Source organism: Musca vetustissima, unplaced genomic scaffold (assembly GCF_032173495.1).
Source record: "Musca vetustissima isolate MV318-11 ecotype Yass unplaced genomic scaffold, APGP_CSIRO_Mvet_v1 utg3767, whole genome shotgun sequence".
Classification (NCBI taxonomy): Eukaryota; Metazoa; Arthropoda; class Insecta; order Diptera; family Muscidae; genus Musca; species Musca vetustissima.
Genome location: NW_026886007.1, coordinates 711,166 through 731,639, shown reverse-complemented (window position 1 = coordinate 731,639; position 20,474 = coordinate 711,166). Strand labels below are relative to the sequence as shown.

Below are 20,474 nucleotides of genomic sequence, written 5' to 3'. Positions count from 1 at the left end.
TAAAAACTTCAGAATTCCTCAGTTCGGAAAGCACCTCTAAAGGGAGTTATGTGCAAACATGGTCCTATCTTCAACATTTTTTGTAGGAAGATGTTGTACCCCAATAGATCCCTAACTGTCAAATTATTGCTAAATCGGTTGGAACATTCGGCCGAAAATCTCAATTTTTCTCAGACACCTCTAAAAGGAATAATTCCCAATTTTATACCGATCTTCACATTTTTTTGTGGAAATGTGGTGTGTCCCTTAAAAAATCCCGAAATGGCAAATTACAGCAAAATCGATTGGAAAATCTGGCTCAAAACTTAAAAATTCCTAAGTTCGGAAGGCACCTTCAAGGTGAACCATACCCAAACCTGAACTATTCCTCACACATTTTTTGTAGGGAGATTTGTGTATCCTTACAGAATCCTAACAGTAAATTTTCAGTTGAATCAGTTGGAAAAATCTGGCAGAAATCGTCAAAAATCTTCAGATCGGATGGCACCTATAATGGGAGATATGCTCAAACTTGGACATATGTTCAAAATTTTTTGTGTGCAGATGCTGTAGCCCTACAGACTCCCAACTGACAAGTTACATCTAAATCGTTTGGAAAATTCGGCAGCATATTTCAATTTTCTTCAGTTCGAAAGGCACCTCTAAGGAGAATTATGCTCAAACTTGGACCTATCTTCACAATTTTGTGTGGGACGATGTTGTACACCTACAGTATCCGAACTGCAAAATTAGAGCAAAATCAGTTGGAAAATCTGATAGAAATCGCCAAAAATCTTCAAATCGGATGGCACCTATAAAGGGAGCTATGATTAAACGTGGTCCTATGTTCAAAATTTTTTGTAGAAAGGTTTTTTACCCCTTCAGAATCCCAAAATAAAAAATTACAGAAAAATCGGTTAGAAAATCTGGCAAAAGAACTTCAAAATTCCTCAGTTCGGAAGGCACCTCCAACGGGAACCATAACCAAACCTGAACTATTCGTCACACATTTTTGGTAGGGAGATTTTTTTATCCCTACGGAATCCTAACAGTCAATTTTCAGTTGAATCAGTTGGAAAAATCTGGCAGAAATCGTCAAAAGTCTTCAAATCGGATGGAACCTATAAAGGGAGCTATACCCAAACCTGGACCATTTTTCACAACTTTTTGTAAGAAGACGTTGTAACCCTACAGAATCCCAAATGCCAATTTACAGCTAAATCGATTGGAAAATCTGGCAGAAATCGACAAAATTCTCCACTTCGGATGACTTCTATAAAGGGAACCACACCCAAACCTGAACCATTCTTTACAATTTTTTAAAGAAAGGATTTGTATCTTCGGAGAATCTCAATTGCCAAGGTATAACGGAATCGCTTGGAAAATATAGCAGAAATCGCCAAAATTCTTTAAATCGGATGGTACCTATAAAGGGAACCATACCCAAACCTGAACAATTCTTCAATTTTTTTTTTTTTTTTTTTTTTTTTTGGAAGCTGTTGTACCCCTACAGAATCCCAAATGCCAAATTACAGCTAAATCGGTTGGAAAATCTGACAGAAATCGTCAAAAATCTTGAAATCGGGAGGCACCTTTTAAGGTAGCCATGCCTAAACATAGACCTATCTTCACAATTTTTTGTAGAAAGGTGTTAAACCTCTACAGACTCCCTAGTACCAAATTACAGCTAAATCGATTGGAAAATCTGACAGAAATCGCCAAAAGTCTTCAAATCGGATAGCACCTCTAAAGGGAGTTATGCCTAATTTTGAACCAATTTTCACAATTTTTTGTAGGAAGTTTTTGTGTCCCTACAAAACCCTAACTATCAAATTACAGCTAAATCGCTTAGAAAATCTGGCAGAAATCGTCCAAAAATCTTCCAACCGGGTGGCACCTATATAGGGAGCTATTCCAAATCTTGGACCTATCTTTCCAAGTTTTTGTAGGAAGGTGTTGTATCCCTACATAATCCTTACTACCAAATTACAGCTAAATCGTTTGAAAAATGTGGCAGAAATCGTCAAATTTTTTCAAATCGGGTGGCAACTCTAAAGAGAGGTATGTCCAAAATTGGTCCTATCTTTACAATTTTTTTGTGGGAAGACCTTATACCCCCATAGACTCCCAAACGCCATGTTACAGCTAAATCGATTGGAAATTCTGGGAGAAATCGTTAAATTTCCTCAGTTCGGAAGGCACCTCTAAAGGGAACCATACACAAAACCCGCACAAATATATCCTTTGCCTCATGTTGGAATGCATTCCTCCATTGCATTTTATATTTTATTGATCACTCGACAACAACAAAATATGTCTTCCAAAGACATCGACTGGTATTGACTGGCTGGTTGCTCTGCTCTGTTCTTCTTGTTTTTCGTGGGCCTACAACAAATCCACAGCAATAAAAAAAACAATAACAACAACAACAGCTATTTTTATGATTCAATATCGCCTGTGAATGTTATCCTTCGTTTAAATCTTGCCATAAATTTTAACTTTACAAACATTTGCAAAACAAAAACTGGATATTTCTGTCCAGGGGATGCTGGAACCAATGGAATGTTTCAAGTTCTTGTTTGTTGGTGTTGTTGGGCAACTTTTGATAATGATTATTGAACGCGAATGTTCATTTTGCTCTGGACCCATCGTTTTTCTGTTCTTTATTTTTTTTTTTTTCTTTTCGATTTGTATTTGTAATTCTTGTAATGACAACTTGCCGGGGTTCTCTTTTTTTCAATTTGATTTATGGTCAAGGTTTGAATTCGAATTTTTTTGTATTTGGATTTCTTCCTTTCATAAAAATGGACAGATGTTCAAAAATTGTAACAACAATAATTTAATGGATTCCTTCTTTTTTTGCTTTTTCTTTGCAGTTCAATGTAATTGGAATCTAAAAGAGGACTCAACCAACAACAACAACAACATAAACATTACACATTTTATGCAACAAAACGAAAAAGAAGAAGAAGAAGCAGAAAAAGCAGCAGAGACACAAAAGTGACAAGCACAATGTTGCCGACAAAAACATTTCACAAAAGCACCTGCTTGTCAATAATGCAAAGGTTGATGCCAACATCTGATGCAGCCTCAGTTTCAACAACATCTTCGTCTGATTCATCATCCTGCCCGCGACGCCACTCTCCATCATCACAATCATCCTGCATTTCGTCCGCTACCACCTCACCAATATCTGTCATCGTTAAATCTGTGATTTTCTTAGTGGTTTTTGTGAGCACACTCTGTCATGCCCAGCTCGGTGTCCATGTGGTACGTTCACCCGAATCGGCTGTCGCACCCAAGGGCGATGAAGTCGTTTTTGAGTGTGAAATGAATTTAACACCCGATCGTTTCAAATGGAAATTTCGACATTCGAGTAATCGCACAGCGGATGGCAGTGGTTATAGGGATTTGACACAGGAGGTAAGTTGAAACAAAAATCGCAAACATAACCTAAATTAGAATCGGTAAGGGGACCCAAAATAAAAAAAAATTTATATATGTTCGTTCCAATGAAGGAAGTTGACCACGCATTGAAAGCCTCGTACAGCAAATTTAAGCAAAATCGGTTGGAAAATCTGGGAGAAATCTCCCAATATTCTTCAAATCGGGTCCAACCTATAAAGGAAGCTATAGCCAATCTTTAAGTTATCTTCACAATTTTTTGCATGAAGGTTGTCCACCCACAGAGAACCCAAGGCCACAAGTTACAGCAAAATCGGCTGGAAAATCTGAGAGAAGTCTATCAATGTTCCTCTAATCGGGTACCATTTCTAAAGGAAGCCATAGACAATTTTCAACATATCTTCATTATTTTTTGCACGATGGTTTCCTACGCTAAAGGGAATAATAGCCAATTTTCAACATATCTTCATTATTTTTTGCACGATGGTTTCCCACCCACAGAGAACCCTAGGAGCCAAGTTACAGTTAAATCGGTTGGAAAATTCTACAAAAATCCTGTAAAATTCTTCAAATCGGGTACTACCTCGAAAGGGAGCTATAGCCAATTTTCAACTTATCTTCACAATTTTTTTGTATAATGGTTGACCACCCAACGAGAACCCCAGGTGCCAATTTACAGCAAAATCGTTCAGAAAATTCTACAAAAATCCAGCAAAATTCTTCAAATCGAATAGCACCTCTAAAGGTAGCTATGACCAAACATGCACCTATTTTCACAATTTTTTGCATGAAGGTTGCCTACCCACCGAGAAACCCCAGATGACAAGTTACAGCAAAATCGGCTGGAAAATCTGAGAGAAATCTCCCAAAATTCCCCAAATCGGGTAGCATCTCTAAAGAGAGCTATAGCCAATTCCCAAAGTATCTATCCAATTTTTTGTATAATGGTTTTCCACCCATAGAGAACCCCAGGTGCCAAATTTCAGCAAAATCGGCTGGAAAATCTGAGAGAATTCTCCCAAAATTCCTTAAATCGGGTCCAACCTCTAAAGGGAGCTATGATCAAACATACATCTATCTTCACAATTTTTTGTATAATGATTGTCCACTCACCGAGAACCCCATGTGTCAAGTTTCTGCTAAATCGCTTAGAAAATTCAACAGAAATCGTGCAAAATCCTTCAAATCGGGTAGCACCTCTAAAGGGAGCTATAGCAAATTTTCAACATAACCTCACAATTTTTTGCATGAAGGTTGTCTACCCACCGAGAACCCCGAGTGCCAATTTACAGCAAAATCGGCTGGAAAATCTAAGAGAAATCTCCCAAAATTCCTCAAATCGGATCAACTTATCTTTACAATTGTTAGCATGAAGGTTGTCTACCCACTGGTGCCAAGTTTCAGCTAAATCGCTTAGAAAATTCGACAAAAATCTCCCAAAATTTCTCAAATCGGATAGGACCTCTAAAGGTAGCAATGCCCAAATGTTGACCAATATTGGCAATTTTTTGTATGGAGATTTTGGTACCCATAGAGAACCCCAACATCCACGTTACAGTTAATTCGGTCTATTACAAATCACAAAAATTCCTCAAATCGGGCGGCTCTTCTAAAGGAAGCTATGCCCAAAAGTGGACCAATATTGATAATTTTTGGTAGAGAGATTGGGCACCCATACATCTACCTAGCTACAATTAAATCGGTTAGGAAAATCGGATAGAAATCGTAAAAATTCTTAAAATCGGCCGGGGCCTCTTAAGGGTGTCATGCCCAAACATGGACCATTCTTCACAATTTTTTCTAGGGAGTTTTGACACATATAGAGAACCCTAACTTCTATGTTACAGTTAATTTGGTCGACAAAATCTGTTAGAAATCATCAAATTCTACAAATCTATCGACACCTCTACCATTAAAGGAAACTACAACAAATTTGAATCGATATTCCCAATTTTTTCTAGAGTGATTGTAGACCATCATAGACTACAAATTGCATAGTTACAGCTTAATCGGTTGGAAAATCTGCTTAAAAACATAACCTCAAAATATTTCTGTGAACATAACCTCAAAAAAATTGTTTTCTCTCTTTACAGAATGGTTACAACATAACCCATCAAGATCGCATCTCCAAATTACGCATAGTTGTACAAACCGATTCGTTGGGTGATTATCAATGTGTTGCCTCATATGGTTCGGCAGCTATAGCTTCACTGCCGGCCCGTCTCACCCTGGTGTCCATTTCCATTGACAATTCCAATGGTTATACACGTAACACCATACGCTATAATGTGGCACCGAAAAATTGCATTCTCTTACGATGCGGAACCGTCACATCAAATCCGGCTGCAATTTGGTCTTTCTTTCGTAATGGTGAAAAAATTCCACAATCCGATTTGATACCAGCCAATGGAGCATTGGTCTTGAATACGGTCAGCACTAAAGATTCGGGTAACTATTCGTGTAGTGCCATGAATCCGATTACCAGCCAGGAGGTAAAGCTGCCTCAACGCATTGAATTGTTGGTTAGCTATAGCGATCGTACCGCGCCACATTTTCTTAAGGAGCCACCCAATCAAGTGACAGCCAGGCCGGGAGATACTGTGGTCTTGGAATGTCCAGGTGTGGGTTCCCCCGCACCCATAGCTGTTTGGAGTTCACCGAATATTGTTAATATCAACAACAATAATCGTACACGAATTGTACCCTATGGGCTGCAAATAGTGGATGTTGTACCGGAGGATCAGGGCCCGTATGTGTGCCGTTTAGATAATGGCATTGCACCGGCCTTGGTGCATTTGATTAAATTGACTGTCCTTGAGAAGCCTTCAATTTTGCGGGGCCCCGCCAGCACTTTAACTAATGAAAGTGATACCCTGGAATTGGAATGTTCGGCAGCGGGTTATCCATATCCGGATATATATTGGCTTATCAATGGTCAGGATACTTCAATGGATCCGGAAGTTCAACATGATGGTAGACGTTTGGTTATACAACATGTTCAGAAGCGCCATGCGGGAATTGTGCAGTGTTTTGCCAAAAATGAAGTTGGAGAGGTAAGTTTTTTTACTCGGAAGGGTGGGAGGGAATGTCCTCTTTTGTGGTCAAGATTAAAATTTATTTTTACATTTTTATTTGTGGTCATTTCGTTTCAGACCAGTGATGCAAATCTTCTGAAAGTTAACCCCAAACAAATCCATGGCTCTTCGGGTTCAGCGGGAGCGGCCACACCACGTCCTCGTTATGAAGAAGTTAGTGGTGGTGGCGGTGGAGGCTCTAAGAAAGGCTCGCGCAAGAAGCATAAACGTAAGTACAATAAAAATTTATAGCTACATCGGTTGGAAATTTTGAAAGAAATCTACCAAAAATTCCTCAAATCGGGTATCACCTCTAAAGGGAGCTATACCCAATCGTGAAGTTATCTGCACAATTTTTTGCATGATCATTGTGTGCCCACTGAGAACCCCAGGTATTAAGTTGCAGCCAAATCGTTTGGAAAATTCGACAGAAATCTCTCAAAAATCCTTAAATCGGATACCACTTCTAAAGGGGTTATGATCAAACATGCACATATCTTCACAATTTTTTGTATGAAGGTTTTCTACCCACAGAGAAAGCCAGGTGCGAAGTTATATCAAAATCGGCCTGAAAATCTGAGAGAATTCTCCCAAAATTCCTCAATTCGGGTCCAACCTCTAAAGGAAGTTATGATCAAACCTGCACCTATCTTCACAATTTTTTGTATAATGGTTGTCCACATACAGAGAACCCCAGGTGCCAAGTTTCACCTAAATCGCTTAGAAAATTCGAGAGAAATCCTATATAATTCCTCTAATCTGGTACCACCACAAAAGGGAGCTATAGCCAATTTTCAACTTATCTACACTATTTTTTGCATGATGGTTTCCTACACACAGAGAACCCCAGGAGCCAAGTTTCAGCTAAATCGTTTAGAAAATTCGGCAGAAATCTCTCGAAATTCCTTCAATTGGGCCGCACCTCTAAAGGGAGCTAAAGCCAATTTTCAACTTATCTACACTATTTTTTGCATGATGGTTTCCTACCAACAGAGAGCCCCAGGAGCCAAGTTTCAGCTAAATCGTTTAGAAAAATCGACAGAAAATATGCAAAATTCCTTAAATCGGGTACCACCTCTAAAGGGAGCTATGATCAAACATGCACATATCTTCACAATTTTTTACATGAAGGTTTTCTACCCACCGATTAACCCAGGTACCAAGTTACAGCTTAATCGATTGGAAAATCTGACAGAAATCTCGCAAAATTCCTCAAATCGGGCGGAACTTCTAAGGAGAGTTATACCCAAATGTTGAAGAATATTGAAAATTTTTCGTAGGGAGATTTGGCGCCCATAGAGAACCCCAACTACCAAGTTACAGCAGAATGGGTTGACAAATTTGTGAAAATCTCCCAAAATCCCTCAAATCGATCGGCACCTCTAAAGGGAGCTATACCCAAATTTTGAACAATATTGACATTTTTTTGAGGAACCATATATTCTGAGTCTACCCATATTCAAGATCAACTGCCAAGCCGCAGCAAATTCGGTTCAATATTTGTCTAAAAAATTTAAATTTTCCCCAAATATTAGGTCGATTTATTTGAGGTTAGGTCTCTATTTTCCATTTCTTCTCCTTACTGGAGGCATTAACCCAAAGAAAGTGTATATATATTCTGAGTCTATACCCATACTGAATCTGAAAATCAAAATCGTTTCCATATATGTCTAAAATATTTAAAATTTCCCCCAGTAACTAGGTCTATTTATTTGAGGTTAGGACTCTGTTTTCCATTTCTTCTCCTTACTGTAGGCATTAACCCAAAGGTGTGTACTTGTTGCTCATATTCCTTTATTTTTTCTTTCCAAAGGTTTTTGTTTTGTTCAGAGTATATTCTTTCCAAAATATATATTCTCTATCGGTATTGTGATACCAGCTTGATTTTATTTTTAAACATGATTGTTTTTAAATTAATATTCTTTTTACAATTTCTTTCAAATATTCCAAAAAAGTTCATTAGAGATTTTCCATTAAAATATAATTAAAAAAACATACGTTTATACTTCATGGGCATGGAAGAGAGAGATAGGCTTGGTTTTCTGTTTTCTTTTTCCGCATGTGTTTGAAAACTTAAAAAAACAAATCTTATAACTTAAAAATATATTTTTTAAATGTAACTATTTGTAAAACAATTCTTATCTTTCTTTCTTAATACATTTACATTACAATTTGTGATTATTATCGCTGACACCCTCCCCCTTGGGGAAAGGAAAGCTGCCGATAATAAAACTAACTTAACTATCTAAGGGTGAGCCAACATCTTTGCGTAAATGCTTTTCCTCTTCCTGGAGTATACGTATTTTCACTTTTAATTCTTCCACCTGCAGTCGATGTACTTCTCGCAAATGTTTCAACTGTTCCTGGGCATGGGTAAGCTCGATTTTTTTACGTTCCAAAGCAACCTGTTGCTCTTTGTAACGTAGCTCGGCTTCTTTCATGCGGAAATAACTGATTTTCTCCTCAAAGGCATCGTTGTTAGTGGGAGGTGTTGTTGTGGTGGTGGTGGCGGCGGTGTTGATGTTAATGTGATTGGCTGCATGTTGTTGTGCGGTGGCGGCGGCGTTCGCTGCAGCCATAACATTTGTGGCATTATTGGGAGCAATGGTAACAGTTGAAACGGCGCCAGGATTAATAATGGGTCCGGCAGCACTAACATTTGTTAAATTGGCTGTGGCATTGGTATTGAAGGCAGCTAAATTGGTGTTGGCCACCACATTGGCTAAATTTTGACCAGCAGCTGCTGCAGCCGCTCCTGTGGGTAAGGCACTAAATGTGGTACATGTAAAGGTGGGTGTGGCGGTGGCAAATTGTGTACTAACGGTGGGCGTGGTCCGCAATTCCATTTTAACTTGTTGCTGCTGCTGTTGATGTTGTTGTTGGGCCTGTTGCTGAGCCTGCTGTTGGGCTTGCTGTTGCTGCGCCTGCTGTTGCGCAGCCTGTTGTTGTTGTACCGCTGCTGCCACTGCGGCAGCTTGTTGTTGCTGCTGCTGTTGTTGTTGCTGTTGCAGCACAGCCAATTGTGCCTGTTGGGCCAATTGATGCTGCTGCTGGGCCGCCAATTGTTGCTGCTGCAGCTGTTGTTGAGCCTGATATTGAGCCAAGGTGATTTGTTGTGGTTTAATTTCGCTGATTATCTGCTGATTATAGCCATTTGTTGTGATGGTGGCCATTGTATGCTGTGGTGCCTGATGGTGGGGTATTGTAATGCGTGTCGGTGAGGGTATGGTAATTTGAGCTGCTCCTATAAATTGAAAAAGAAAAATTATTAAAATATGTTTCTATTTGAATCGGTTTGCCCTACTTACCCGTATTATCTGCCGGATGTTTTATTTGCAATATAATCTCCTCCCTTGGCCGGGCCGTCTTAAATTGCAACAAATCATTTAAGGTTAACTTTTCCGCCGAGATCTGATCCACACTTATTTGTTGGGTATGTATTGTGGCGGCGGCTGCGGCTGCCGCTTGTTGTTGTGCTGCCGCAACTTGTTGTTGTAAATCTTGTTGTTGCTGTTGTTGATCAGTATCCAAGGGATCCTCGTCCAATTCGGATACATTATTTGCCTCCATTTCCATTTCTTCAAAGGATTCGTTGTGTTCATTATTTTCCGAATTTTCACTATTGTGTATATTGAAATCGGGTTCATCCTTAATAACATGATTGTTTAGATGCTGCTGCTGTTGATGTTGTTGTGAATGTTCGGAATTTTGTTGATGTTGCTGCTGCTGATGTTGATTATTGGCATTTAGTTTTTGTCCAGCCGCTCGAAAGGGATATTGTTTGCGTAATCTGTAATTGGGGATAGAAAGGAGGATAAATAGGATTGACAATTTTTATATTATAAAGAAATAAAAATATATGATCTGCCAACTTAAAACCTTTTAAGTTTGTATCTAAAGGCAGCTTTGGAAAAATTTCTGCAATTGTGCCAGTACTGAATTTATTTATTCCGTTCAATAATTCAGAGCCTTTAAGTCAGAGAGGGCACTTTGCTTATTCTTGTATGAAACCCCCCATTACTATTCACTTTGTCTGAGCATGCTTGTCACATTTCTTTGCTTGCCTTGTCCTTCATAGTCCCTGGGCTTGCGCGTAGTTATAATTTTCTTGCTTTAGCCACTAAAGTTTAGTGTGTGCACAATTTAAAAATTATATATAAATTTTAATTATTTTTTGTATTATTTTGCGCTTAATATCAAATAATTCCAATTAATTTATTTTTCTATTAAATTAATTTCATTTTATTTCCCGCCTTCTTTTGAGCAAGTGTCATTTGTTGTAAATCAAATCAGCTGTTTACTCTCTGACGAGTCTCTCTCATGTTGCCTATCCTTATCTATTACTTTTTCCCTACTGATTCGCCTAATTCAGTTCTTTATTTACAATTGCACTTAGTTTGCTTTACCATAGTTTTTTTTTCTTTATTATTTTTCACTTTATATCAAATAAATTTAATTATTTTCCCATTAAATTCATTTTATTTCCCGCTTCTGCCACCTGTTGTTTTAAAATGTCATTTTGTTATGTATCTCTTCTCCTTATTTTGGCACTACCTTTTCTACCTGTGTTTCAACTAATTCACATTTTATTTTACTTCATTTATACACAACAATTAAATTATATATATTTTATATTTATTTTCCATTTAATATAAAACTATTTTATTTAGTTTTTCCTATTAAACTCTTTTCAATTAATTTCCCGCCGCAGGCCACTGCCTGTTGATCATAAATGTCAAAACAGCTGTTAAGTCACATCTGGCAACACAAAATGTTTGGCTCACTCACTGAACATACACAACAGTCACTGAACATACTCAATTTGCTTGTTCTTTTCGCAGAGGGCGCTCGCTCTATTGATTTAGCTCTACCTCACTCTCGCACACTCCTCCCTTTGCAGTGTTGTTGTTACTGTTTATACTCCATTTTGCCTAAAGAGTCTCACTCACAACTGTACTCGTTCTGTCGTTTTGTAGGTAGAAAGAAATAAGCAATAACAACAACAACACTATCGTTTAACAATGAGACGAAAATGGAAACAATAACACATATACACACACTCATCTATTTGCCACTAGGTCAGAGATGGACAAGTTAGTACATGTCAAGAGTGTTTAGTAGAGAATAAAATAAAAAATAAGAAAAACAAAACATAGGATATCATGATTTTTCATGAAAAGTAATAAAGAAATGCCACTTAAATAATGTATCGGGAATATAATTAGAAGAAAATTATAGTTGCAAGCAAAAAAATGTTGGAATCTTTTTTTAACATACAAATTTCCATCTCTGTACATTAGAGCAGCTGTATATTTCTGTGTGACAGTCCGACGGCAGGAAAGAAACCCCAATTATTTCTTATAAATAAAAAAACATACTGAAAGATGATTGTGTATATGAAAATAAAATTACAAGTGGAAGAAAATCACAGTAATTTCTAAAGAAAGAAAACAATAATAAATAACTATTATTAACATCATGATGAGTGGTGGTGCTGATGGTAGGGTAGGCAAACCATTTTCATTGTTGTGAGTAATAATTTGAGGTTTGTTGTGAGTAGTTTCCTTTAGAATTTTTTTCTTCTATTTTATGTACGATTGGTCGGACTAGGAGAAAATCTATGGCATAGGCAAGCTTTTGTTGTGAGTAATTTTTGTTGTTGCTGGCTGAGTTTTGTTTTTGTTTGAAATTACTAGCACAGAAAAAACAAATGGTAAGGAAGTGGTGGCAACAAAAAAAAATTGTGGGGGATATAATGATGGGTGGCATACAACATATTTTGCATATCAATGAATTGCTGGGGCATAGAACATCATCACACACGTACACCGCCCGCCAAACACAAAAATATTTTCGTTTTTACGAAACGAGGAAAAAACAGTAACAGGTGCAATTTATCAGGGGGCCACCACCAACAACAACATAACACTGTGTAGTTGTGGCCCGCCCGCCTCATCGTCGCCATCGCATCTCATGGATAATTACCTTGCATTTAACCAAAATTTTTGTATCTGCTTGAGATTACGCATCTGCATGACACGGGGATGTGAATTAAATTCCCTTACAATTTGTTCCCAGGCATCACGTATCGAATATTTGGAACGTTGCTTTTTACGAAATTTTATATCGATAACCTCTTCGTGCTGATGGAAGAGGCTATACAGGATTTCCTTTTCTTCTTGGGTAAAGCGTGGTGTTAGGGCCATTTGACATTTGCTGGAATTACCAGCACCACCGGCTGAGCCGCCGCCATTTGAGTTATTGGCTGACGCCGCTGAGCCATCTTCGACAGTAATTGTGACCGTGGTGGCCTGGGAACCATCACCAGCAGACATTGTTTTGGATTATTTTGTTATTAAATTTTGCCAAAATAATGGTTATTGTTGTTGTAACACTTTTGCTTTGATTTGCCAAACAAATCAATTATTTCCACTCTAATTTCTTTTTCACTCTTGCTTGTGTTGTCTCCTCTTGTTCTACTCGTCTCGTTGTCTTCATAAAATTATTTTTTTGCTCACTCTTTTCTTGTGTAGAGTTATAAATGACTTTAAACACCGCACTCCACAAAATAATTTTTCAAATATAATCAATAATTTTTTATATATTTTTCCAGAAAATCTATTTTTTTAACTATATTCATATTTTAGCTGTTATTTTTCATTAATTATAATTTCTTTAGGTATGTATTTCATTTTTTTGTTTGTTTGCTTGTGTGTTGTTTCATATTTCATCTGCTGCTTCTTCTTCCTGTTCACTATTTTCTACTCGTTCAACTTTGTTGTTGAAAAGCGCGCAAAAATTATATTTTTACTTCACTCACATTGCCTATCAATGAGCGACTAATACAATATGGCTCGTTTTTAGATATTGTCTTGTGAGTCGAGTTATTTTTCTTGTGTTGTCTTTGTTTTGTGTTCTCTCTTTATAATGGTTTGGCATTATTTTTTTGTAGTTTTCTTCTACATCAAATGGTTTTGTATGCATTGGCATTACTTTTAAGGTATTCCCATCGGTGGCAATGCAATGAGAGAGAACCAATTGAAAAAGCTGTACACACACAATTAACACAGTGCGTGTATCGTCAGAATTTTTTGTGAAATGCCCGTTTCTGTTTTATATGCATTGTTAATTATTTATGTGTTTAGTTGTGTGGCAATGCAATGAGAGAGAGCCAGAGAAAACAGCTGTAGCAAAATTAACACAGGGTGTATCGTCGATGTTTTTGTGAAATGAAGGCATTTCTAGGTTTAACTATTGTTAATTATTTATGTGTTTAGTTGTGTTGCTTATGTTCTTGTCTCTCCCCACGCCACAAAATAAATTTCCCATGTCCAATGGGTTAATTTATTTTTCCTTTTATTATTATGCATTTAACTGTCATTGACAGCTCAAAATGTGTATCTTACTCACTGAACATACCCCTCTAACAACACAAAATGAATATCTCACTTACTGAACATACTTATTATTCATTTTCAATTCCTTTTATTAGCAGTCTGCTGCATTGTTTTTTTAACTCCGTCTCTGACAGGGCAATCAGAGTCTCTCACTCACTGAACATACTCAATTGTCAATTTGATTTCCTTTTATTAACAGTCAGTTACATTAATTTAAATTTCTGTGGCAGCGTGAAAGGAGGCTGTTGTTCACTGAACATACGCAATTGTAAATTCATGTGTTTTTCTATATTTTTAGCGGTTATTCGTGTTTATACATTTAAATCTTGCTCTGGCACACCAATAGAGGTCTCTCATTTGCTGCAGATACGCAATCAATTAGAATTTTTTTTATTTTTTTATTATCGCTCTATGTATTTAAACATTTCTCGCTAACTGAACATACCCAATGGACACTGTGTTTCTATTGTCATCACTGTGCCTTTTTGCACTAAGCTGTGGCAGAGATAGAGAGAAACAGAGTGGCACAGAAAGCAACATATGTAATGCACTCAACACAGGGTGTTTCGTCGAAGTGCAGTTTTTTACATGGCAAATCACTGTGAAATGATAACATATGAAATTATACATTTGGCAGTGAAATGCCGCGATTTTATTAAAAAAAAAGGTTTGAAAAGTTTTAAAACAGAGTTTGAAATCTAATTAGTTAATATTTAAACATAAATTATGTCCACAAAATAATACAAAATCGTTTAAAATTGTTCCAAAAACCGAATTCCCATTTCACCATCATTATGTTGCTGCCTCATCCATTTCACCATCATCGGCTGAATTTCTACTCCTTGGATCTGGATAGAATTTCTTCAAGACTCTCTGTATGGCTGGCATTAAATTTTCAAATTGTGGAAATTTATCTCGTCGCGGTGGTCCCTTATCCAAACCGGACCACAAACAGTGTCTCGATGTGCGGGCATTTTGTGCAAATTCAATTTCAAATGCTCCGGCGCGCGGTTGCATCTTACCATAGCCATTGCGTATTAAGGCAAATTGACGTTCTGGTATTTGGTCCTGAAGAAATTTCAAAAACTCCTCCGCCTTTAGGGAAAATATTGGACATTCCATAGAATGTTCTATGTAGATTATGGAACGATTTTTCTGGAAGTTGGCCTCCGCAGACCAATCAATTTCACGTTGGCGTTTTTTATTCTTTTTGGGCATTTTTCTGGAAATTTTTTTTTTCACTGAAATTTTTGTTAAAAAATTTGTTTTAATTTTTGTTTGTTTTTCTTTTTTCCAACAGCAACCATGGTGCCACCCTCACGCCCAAATGTCACCCGCTTGTCAGACGATTCGGTTATGCTGCGCTGGAATGTACCCCGCAATGATGGCCTACCCATACAATTCTTCAAAGTCCAGTATCGCATGCTGGGCGACATTACCCGCAAAATACCCAAAGAAAATTGGCAAACCACAAACGATGATATACCCTATGGCCGTCGTAATGGTGACGGGCCAAAAAATTATACCACCTCTGTTACGGGTTTGAAACCCGATCGTTTTTATCGTTTTCGTATTGTTGCCGTCTACAATAACGATGACAATAAGGAGGGTAATACCTCTTCAAAATTTCTCCTACAACGTGGTGATGCCTTAGATTTGGCCAAATCAAATTTACCCATACCCGAATTGGCACGCATTGAACCATTATCGGAATCAGCAGTTCTCTTACAATGGACATTACCCAATAATCAGCATGGCTCCCACATTGATGGTTTCTATGCCTATTATCGGCCATCATCGTCGGCGGGAGAATATCAAAAGGCCACTGTCGATGGTATGCATACAAGGAAATTTAAAATCGATATGCTGGAAGCCGGTACAGCGTATGAATTTAAACTGCAATCATTTAATGATGTGGCTGCATCGGAATTTAGTTCCATAGTTTCGGTGCAAACGAAGAGTAAGTTGTTCGGAAATTATTTTTTTTTTAAAAAAATTGTAATTTATTTTAATTTTCAGAATCTGTTACAACCCCTGCCCCCACTCTGCCTGCTGTGGTGCCAGCCACCAAAACCAATGATGAGGATAATTCCATATTCCCTGTTGTGGCCGGGGCAGCTGGTGGTGGTATTCTGCTATTGATTGCCACCATTACGGCCTGTCTTTGTGTCAAGAGGCGCAAGAATTCACAAAGTGAGGGTAAGGGGAAATATTTTTCAAAACAACAAAATTTAAAAAAAAGTTAATTGTTTTTATTCTCCTCCGCCAGATGAAAATAAACCCCAATTGGATCACATACAATCGGATTTCGTTTCACCACAAGTTCAAGTATTGGGTGTCAACAATCATCACAAAGGCAATCATCGTTTGAATGGGGTTTTGCCACGCATGAATATTACACCCAATCCATTGGCCCAGGAGGCAGATAAGGTAAGATGCTCACATCATACCGAATATTTCTATTATGACATTCGGTTCTAGAAAATAGTTTATCTGTTGTGGCACTTTGCACTGCTTCAAATTCAATTTTTCCAATAACTTTCTATCACAAAAAAAAAAAAAAAAAATTATTCTCAAATGGTTGTATGTATTTGCTTCTACGGTCTGTATGTCTGGCTGATGGCTGTCTGTCTTCTTCAAAATGGTGTGTTTTCTCTGGGTCTTTCTTCTGGCACAACAACAAGAACAAAAACTCTTGGATAATTTCTTGTAAAAAAACAATCTTTATCTTCTTTTTTGTAAATATTTTTTATTGTTATTTTATTTATTATTTTTCCTTTATGTAAATATTTAGGTAATAGATGAAATTATAAGGTACACGGTATATTTTCATAATTAAAACCAGTAAGAAAAGTGGTAAAGTCGGACGGGCCGACTACATGATACCCTTTACCACTTTGGGTATATTCAACAGATGAATCCTAACAGACGTCGCTTTTTTGAAGGACCAGTAAAATGAAATTGGATTCATAAACATGTCATTCTGCAACCGATACTAATTTTTTCATTTGATCGGATATAGAGGACCTAATTCAGTACTCTATGCCAAATTTCGTGCAAATCGAAAGATATATAGGGACTTTGGTTCACCATTTACCTTAAATCGGACGAAAATATATATGGGAGCTATATCTAAATTTGAACCGATTTTTCCCAATTTCAGTAGGGTTCGTCTTTGGGCCAATTAAGTGACCTATACCAATTTTTATCAACATTTGAAATTTTTTCAAAATTTTAAAAATTATTTTTTATACCCTTCACCACACTGTGGTACAGGGTATTTGTGTATTTGTGCATATGTTTGTAACGGGCAAAAATAATCGAGATAGACCCGGTTCCTTTTGAGAATATGCATAGAATCACTTTCTGAGTCGATTTATGCATGTCCGTCTGTCCATGTTAAATTGTAAACAAAGGTCGCATTTATGATCCGATTTGAATGAAATTTGGTACAAGTCACTTATTTGGCCCAAGGACGAACTCTATTGAAATTGGGAAAAATTGGTTCAGATTTAGTTATAGCTCCCATATATATCTTCGTCCGATTTCTGGAAATTGGGCACCAAAGTCCCTATATATCTTTCGTTTTGCCCGAAATTTGTCATAGAGTACTGAATTAGGTCCAGAATGATGTGTGCTGAGTTTTGTGAAAATCGGTTCAGATTTAGATATAGCTCCTATATATATTTTCGTCCGATTTTATGTAAATGGTGGACTAAATTCCGTATATATCTTTCGATTTGTACGAAATTTGGCATAGGGTACTAAATTAGGTCCAGAATGATGTGTACTGATATTCGTGAAAATTGTTTCAGATTTAGATATAACTCCTATATATAGTTTTGTCCGATTTTAGGTAAATAGTCCACTAAAGTCCCTGGAACTCTTTAGATTTGCACGAATTTTGGCACAGCGTACGGTATTAAGCCTAGCATGATGTGTGTTAAGTTTCGAGAAAATCGGTTCAGATTTAGATATAGCTCCTATATATATTTTCGTCCGATTTTATGTAAATAGTTCACCAAAGTCCCTATATATCTTTCGATTTGCACGAAATTTGGCACAGGGTACTAAATTAGGTCCAGAATGATTTGTTCTAAGTTTCGTGAAAATCGGTTCAGATATAGATATGGCTTCCACATATATTTTCGTCCGATTCAAGGTAAATGGTTTACCAAAGTCTCTATAGATCTTTCGATTTGCACGAAAATTGGCATGGGGTAATGAATTAGATCCAGAATGACGTGTGTTAAGTTTGGAGAAAATCGGGACAGATTAGGATAATAGCTCACATATAAACTTTAGTCCGATTTAAGGTAAATGGCACACCAAAGTCCCCATATATCTTTTGAATTGTACGAAATTTGGTATAGTGCTCTGAATTGAGTCAAGAATTACATATGTTAAGTTTCGTGAAAATCGGTTCCCATATATATTTTCGTCCGATTTTTAACAAATGGTGCACCAAAGAGTCAAATTTAGTCCGATTGGCACAAAATTTTGCACAACGAACTGAAGTTATGATAGCCTAACGTGTGCCAAGTTTTATTGAAATCGGTTCAGATTTAGATATAGCTCCCATATATATTTTCGTCCGATTTTTAGCAAATGGGGCCTGAAAGAGTCACATTTAGTCCGATGGGCACAAAATTTTGTACAACGTACTGAAGTTGGTTTGGCCTAACGTGTGCCAAGTTTTATTGAAATCGGTTCAGATTTAGATATAGGTTCCATATATATGTTCGTCGGGTTTTCAGCAAATGGTTCGCCCGGTTCACATATAGACACAGATCATATATGTGAAGTAGTCCACTTTCATGTCAATGGTCCTTCAAAAATGCGAGGTCTGTTAGGATGCATCTCTTGAATATAGCCAAAATGGTAAAGGGTATTATGTAGTCGGTCCCGTCCGACTTTACTACTTTCCTTACATTTTCCACTTCTTCAAACTTATTTAAATTTTTTGTAAATATCCCACACATATTTGGTACTTGCTTACGGTCTCCTGCCCCCCACCTTCCCCTTGCAAATATATTCTTGTAAAAAAACCCCAAAAACCTGATACTAGCTTAGATACAGATATATTCGCGTAATCTATTCTAGAATCGTAATGTTATGGAATTGCGCTTCATGACCAACAACACCACCAACACCACCGGTAGCAGCAGCAATAACAGCGGCAGCAACAGCAGCAGTCACAGCACTCCCAATCACAGTAAAAGCAATAGCAACAGTAGCCACCACACCAACCAGCAGAACAGCTGTCACAATAGCCAAGAGAAATTGAACAGCTATGCCATCGAAGAAGATCGACCACCTCATACACCACCACAACGTTCCACATCATCGTGTGAAACCTTGGAGGCTGTCGATGGCATTAATTGTCCCCTGACAGCCACCGCAAATGGTTTAGATCCCAATTCGCCTTTGTGCAAACCATTGCCACCATTGCCGGGCAAGAATGCAGCGAAATTAGCAAATCATACAACCACCACTAAGACCAATCATAAATCCACATCCAATAATAATTTAAATAATTCTTCACAGGCATCCCATTTGGCATCGCAGGGTATCCATCATGCTCAGCCGTATTATCAGACGCCACCCACCCCAACAATGATGGCCAAACGGGGTGACTATCAGCAACCGCCTCCAGTGCCGCCACATCAAAATAATAATCATGCCGCTTTGATGAATCATCATTTGCCACCCACCACCCATCATGGTCATGCTCCCTTAACACCAAGTATGGAACAACATAGACGTACCCTAGATCGAGGTGGTGTACGGAACATGAGTTATTCACAAAACAATAGTAATCCCCAACTGGCTGCATGTCATGATCCCAGTGCGGTGAATATGGATAATATGACGGCGGCGACAACAAGAATACCCTCCCTAAGGCGTACCCGTCGCACCTCTGGCGGTAGTACAAATACAACGAATGGTCTGAATTCTCTATCCAATAATCCCAATGGGGGTTTAGGTATACCCATCACGGTCAGTGGTAGTCCACGAGTTCAACGCTCCCCAATGCCGGCGAGGGCGGCAATGATGAAACAGCGTTCACGTTTGGGTAGTCACAACGACAATATTTCATCGGGTAGTTTAAACAGTATTGAGGTGTAGGAGGGTGGAACTTGGAGTAGGTATTTTTCGGTCGTAGAGGTTAAATCTACAAGAAAAATGTAAATAATATTCCTAACAAAAATTTTGTCTAGCTATAAGTTTTTAATATAGAGTATGTAATTTAGTTCAGAAAAGTAGGTGTGTTAGGTCAGCAGGTCTTAAAATTTCAAAATACTATTGAAATTTAGTATGAATTTATTTGGAAATTAAATTATGGTATAGCATTAGGAGTTCAGTAAAGGGGCATTTCAAAAAAATGAATCTAAAAAACCATAGCCTAAAAATAGACCATGAAAAATTCTTTTAAGAAATCCGCGCCTAAGAATAGGCCATGAAAAATATTTTCTAAAAAGGAGAGGTTTTTAGAAAATAAAGTTTAATTTTTTTGACACTGAAAGGGTTAAAATATCTTCGCGCTCCACGCTTCGCGACTACACCGCCGTTCCTTTAAAATAAGGCGAGGATTCCCCACCTCCTCATCTGAAGGCCG

The 20,474-nt window shown here is 37.7% G+C and overlaps 2 protein-coding genes across 2 annotated transcripts; one reads left to right on the top strand and one right to left on the bottom strand.

Moving 5' to 3' along the window:
• The first annotated feature begins 3,036 nt into the window (after positions 1 to 3,036).
• On the top strand, positions 3,037 to 19,984 carry LOC133333448 (interference hedgehog). The gene is made up of 7 exons (XM_061541768.1): positions 3,037 to 3,402; positions 5,478 to 6,437; positions 6,537 to 6,687; positions 15,156 to 15,815; positions 15,875 to 16,054; positions 16,125 to 16,285; positions 18,959 to 19,984. Exons 1-7 carry the CDS (start codon positions 3,037 to 3,039, stop codon positions 19,982 to 19,984), a joined length of 3,504 nt encoding a protein of 1,167 aa, XP_061397752.1.
• On the bottom strand, positions 14,648 to 15,073 carry LOC133333441 (selenoprotein BthD). The gene has a single exon (XM_061541762.1). It carries the CDS (start codon positions 15,071 to 15,073, stop codon positions 14,648 to 14,650), a length of 426 nt encoding a protein of 141 aa, XP_061397746.1.
• Positions 19,985 to 20,474: the final 490 nt, after the last annotated feature.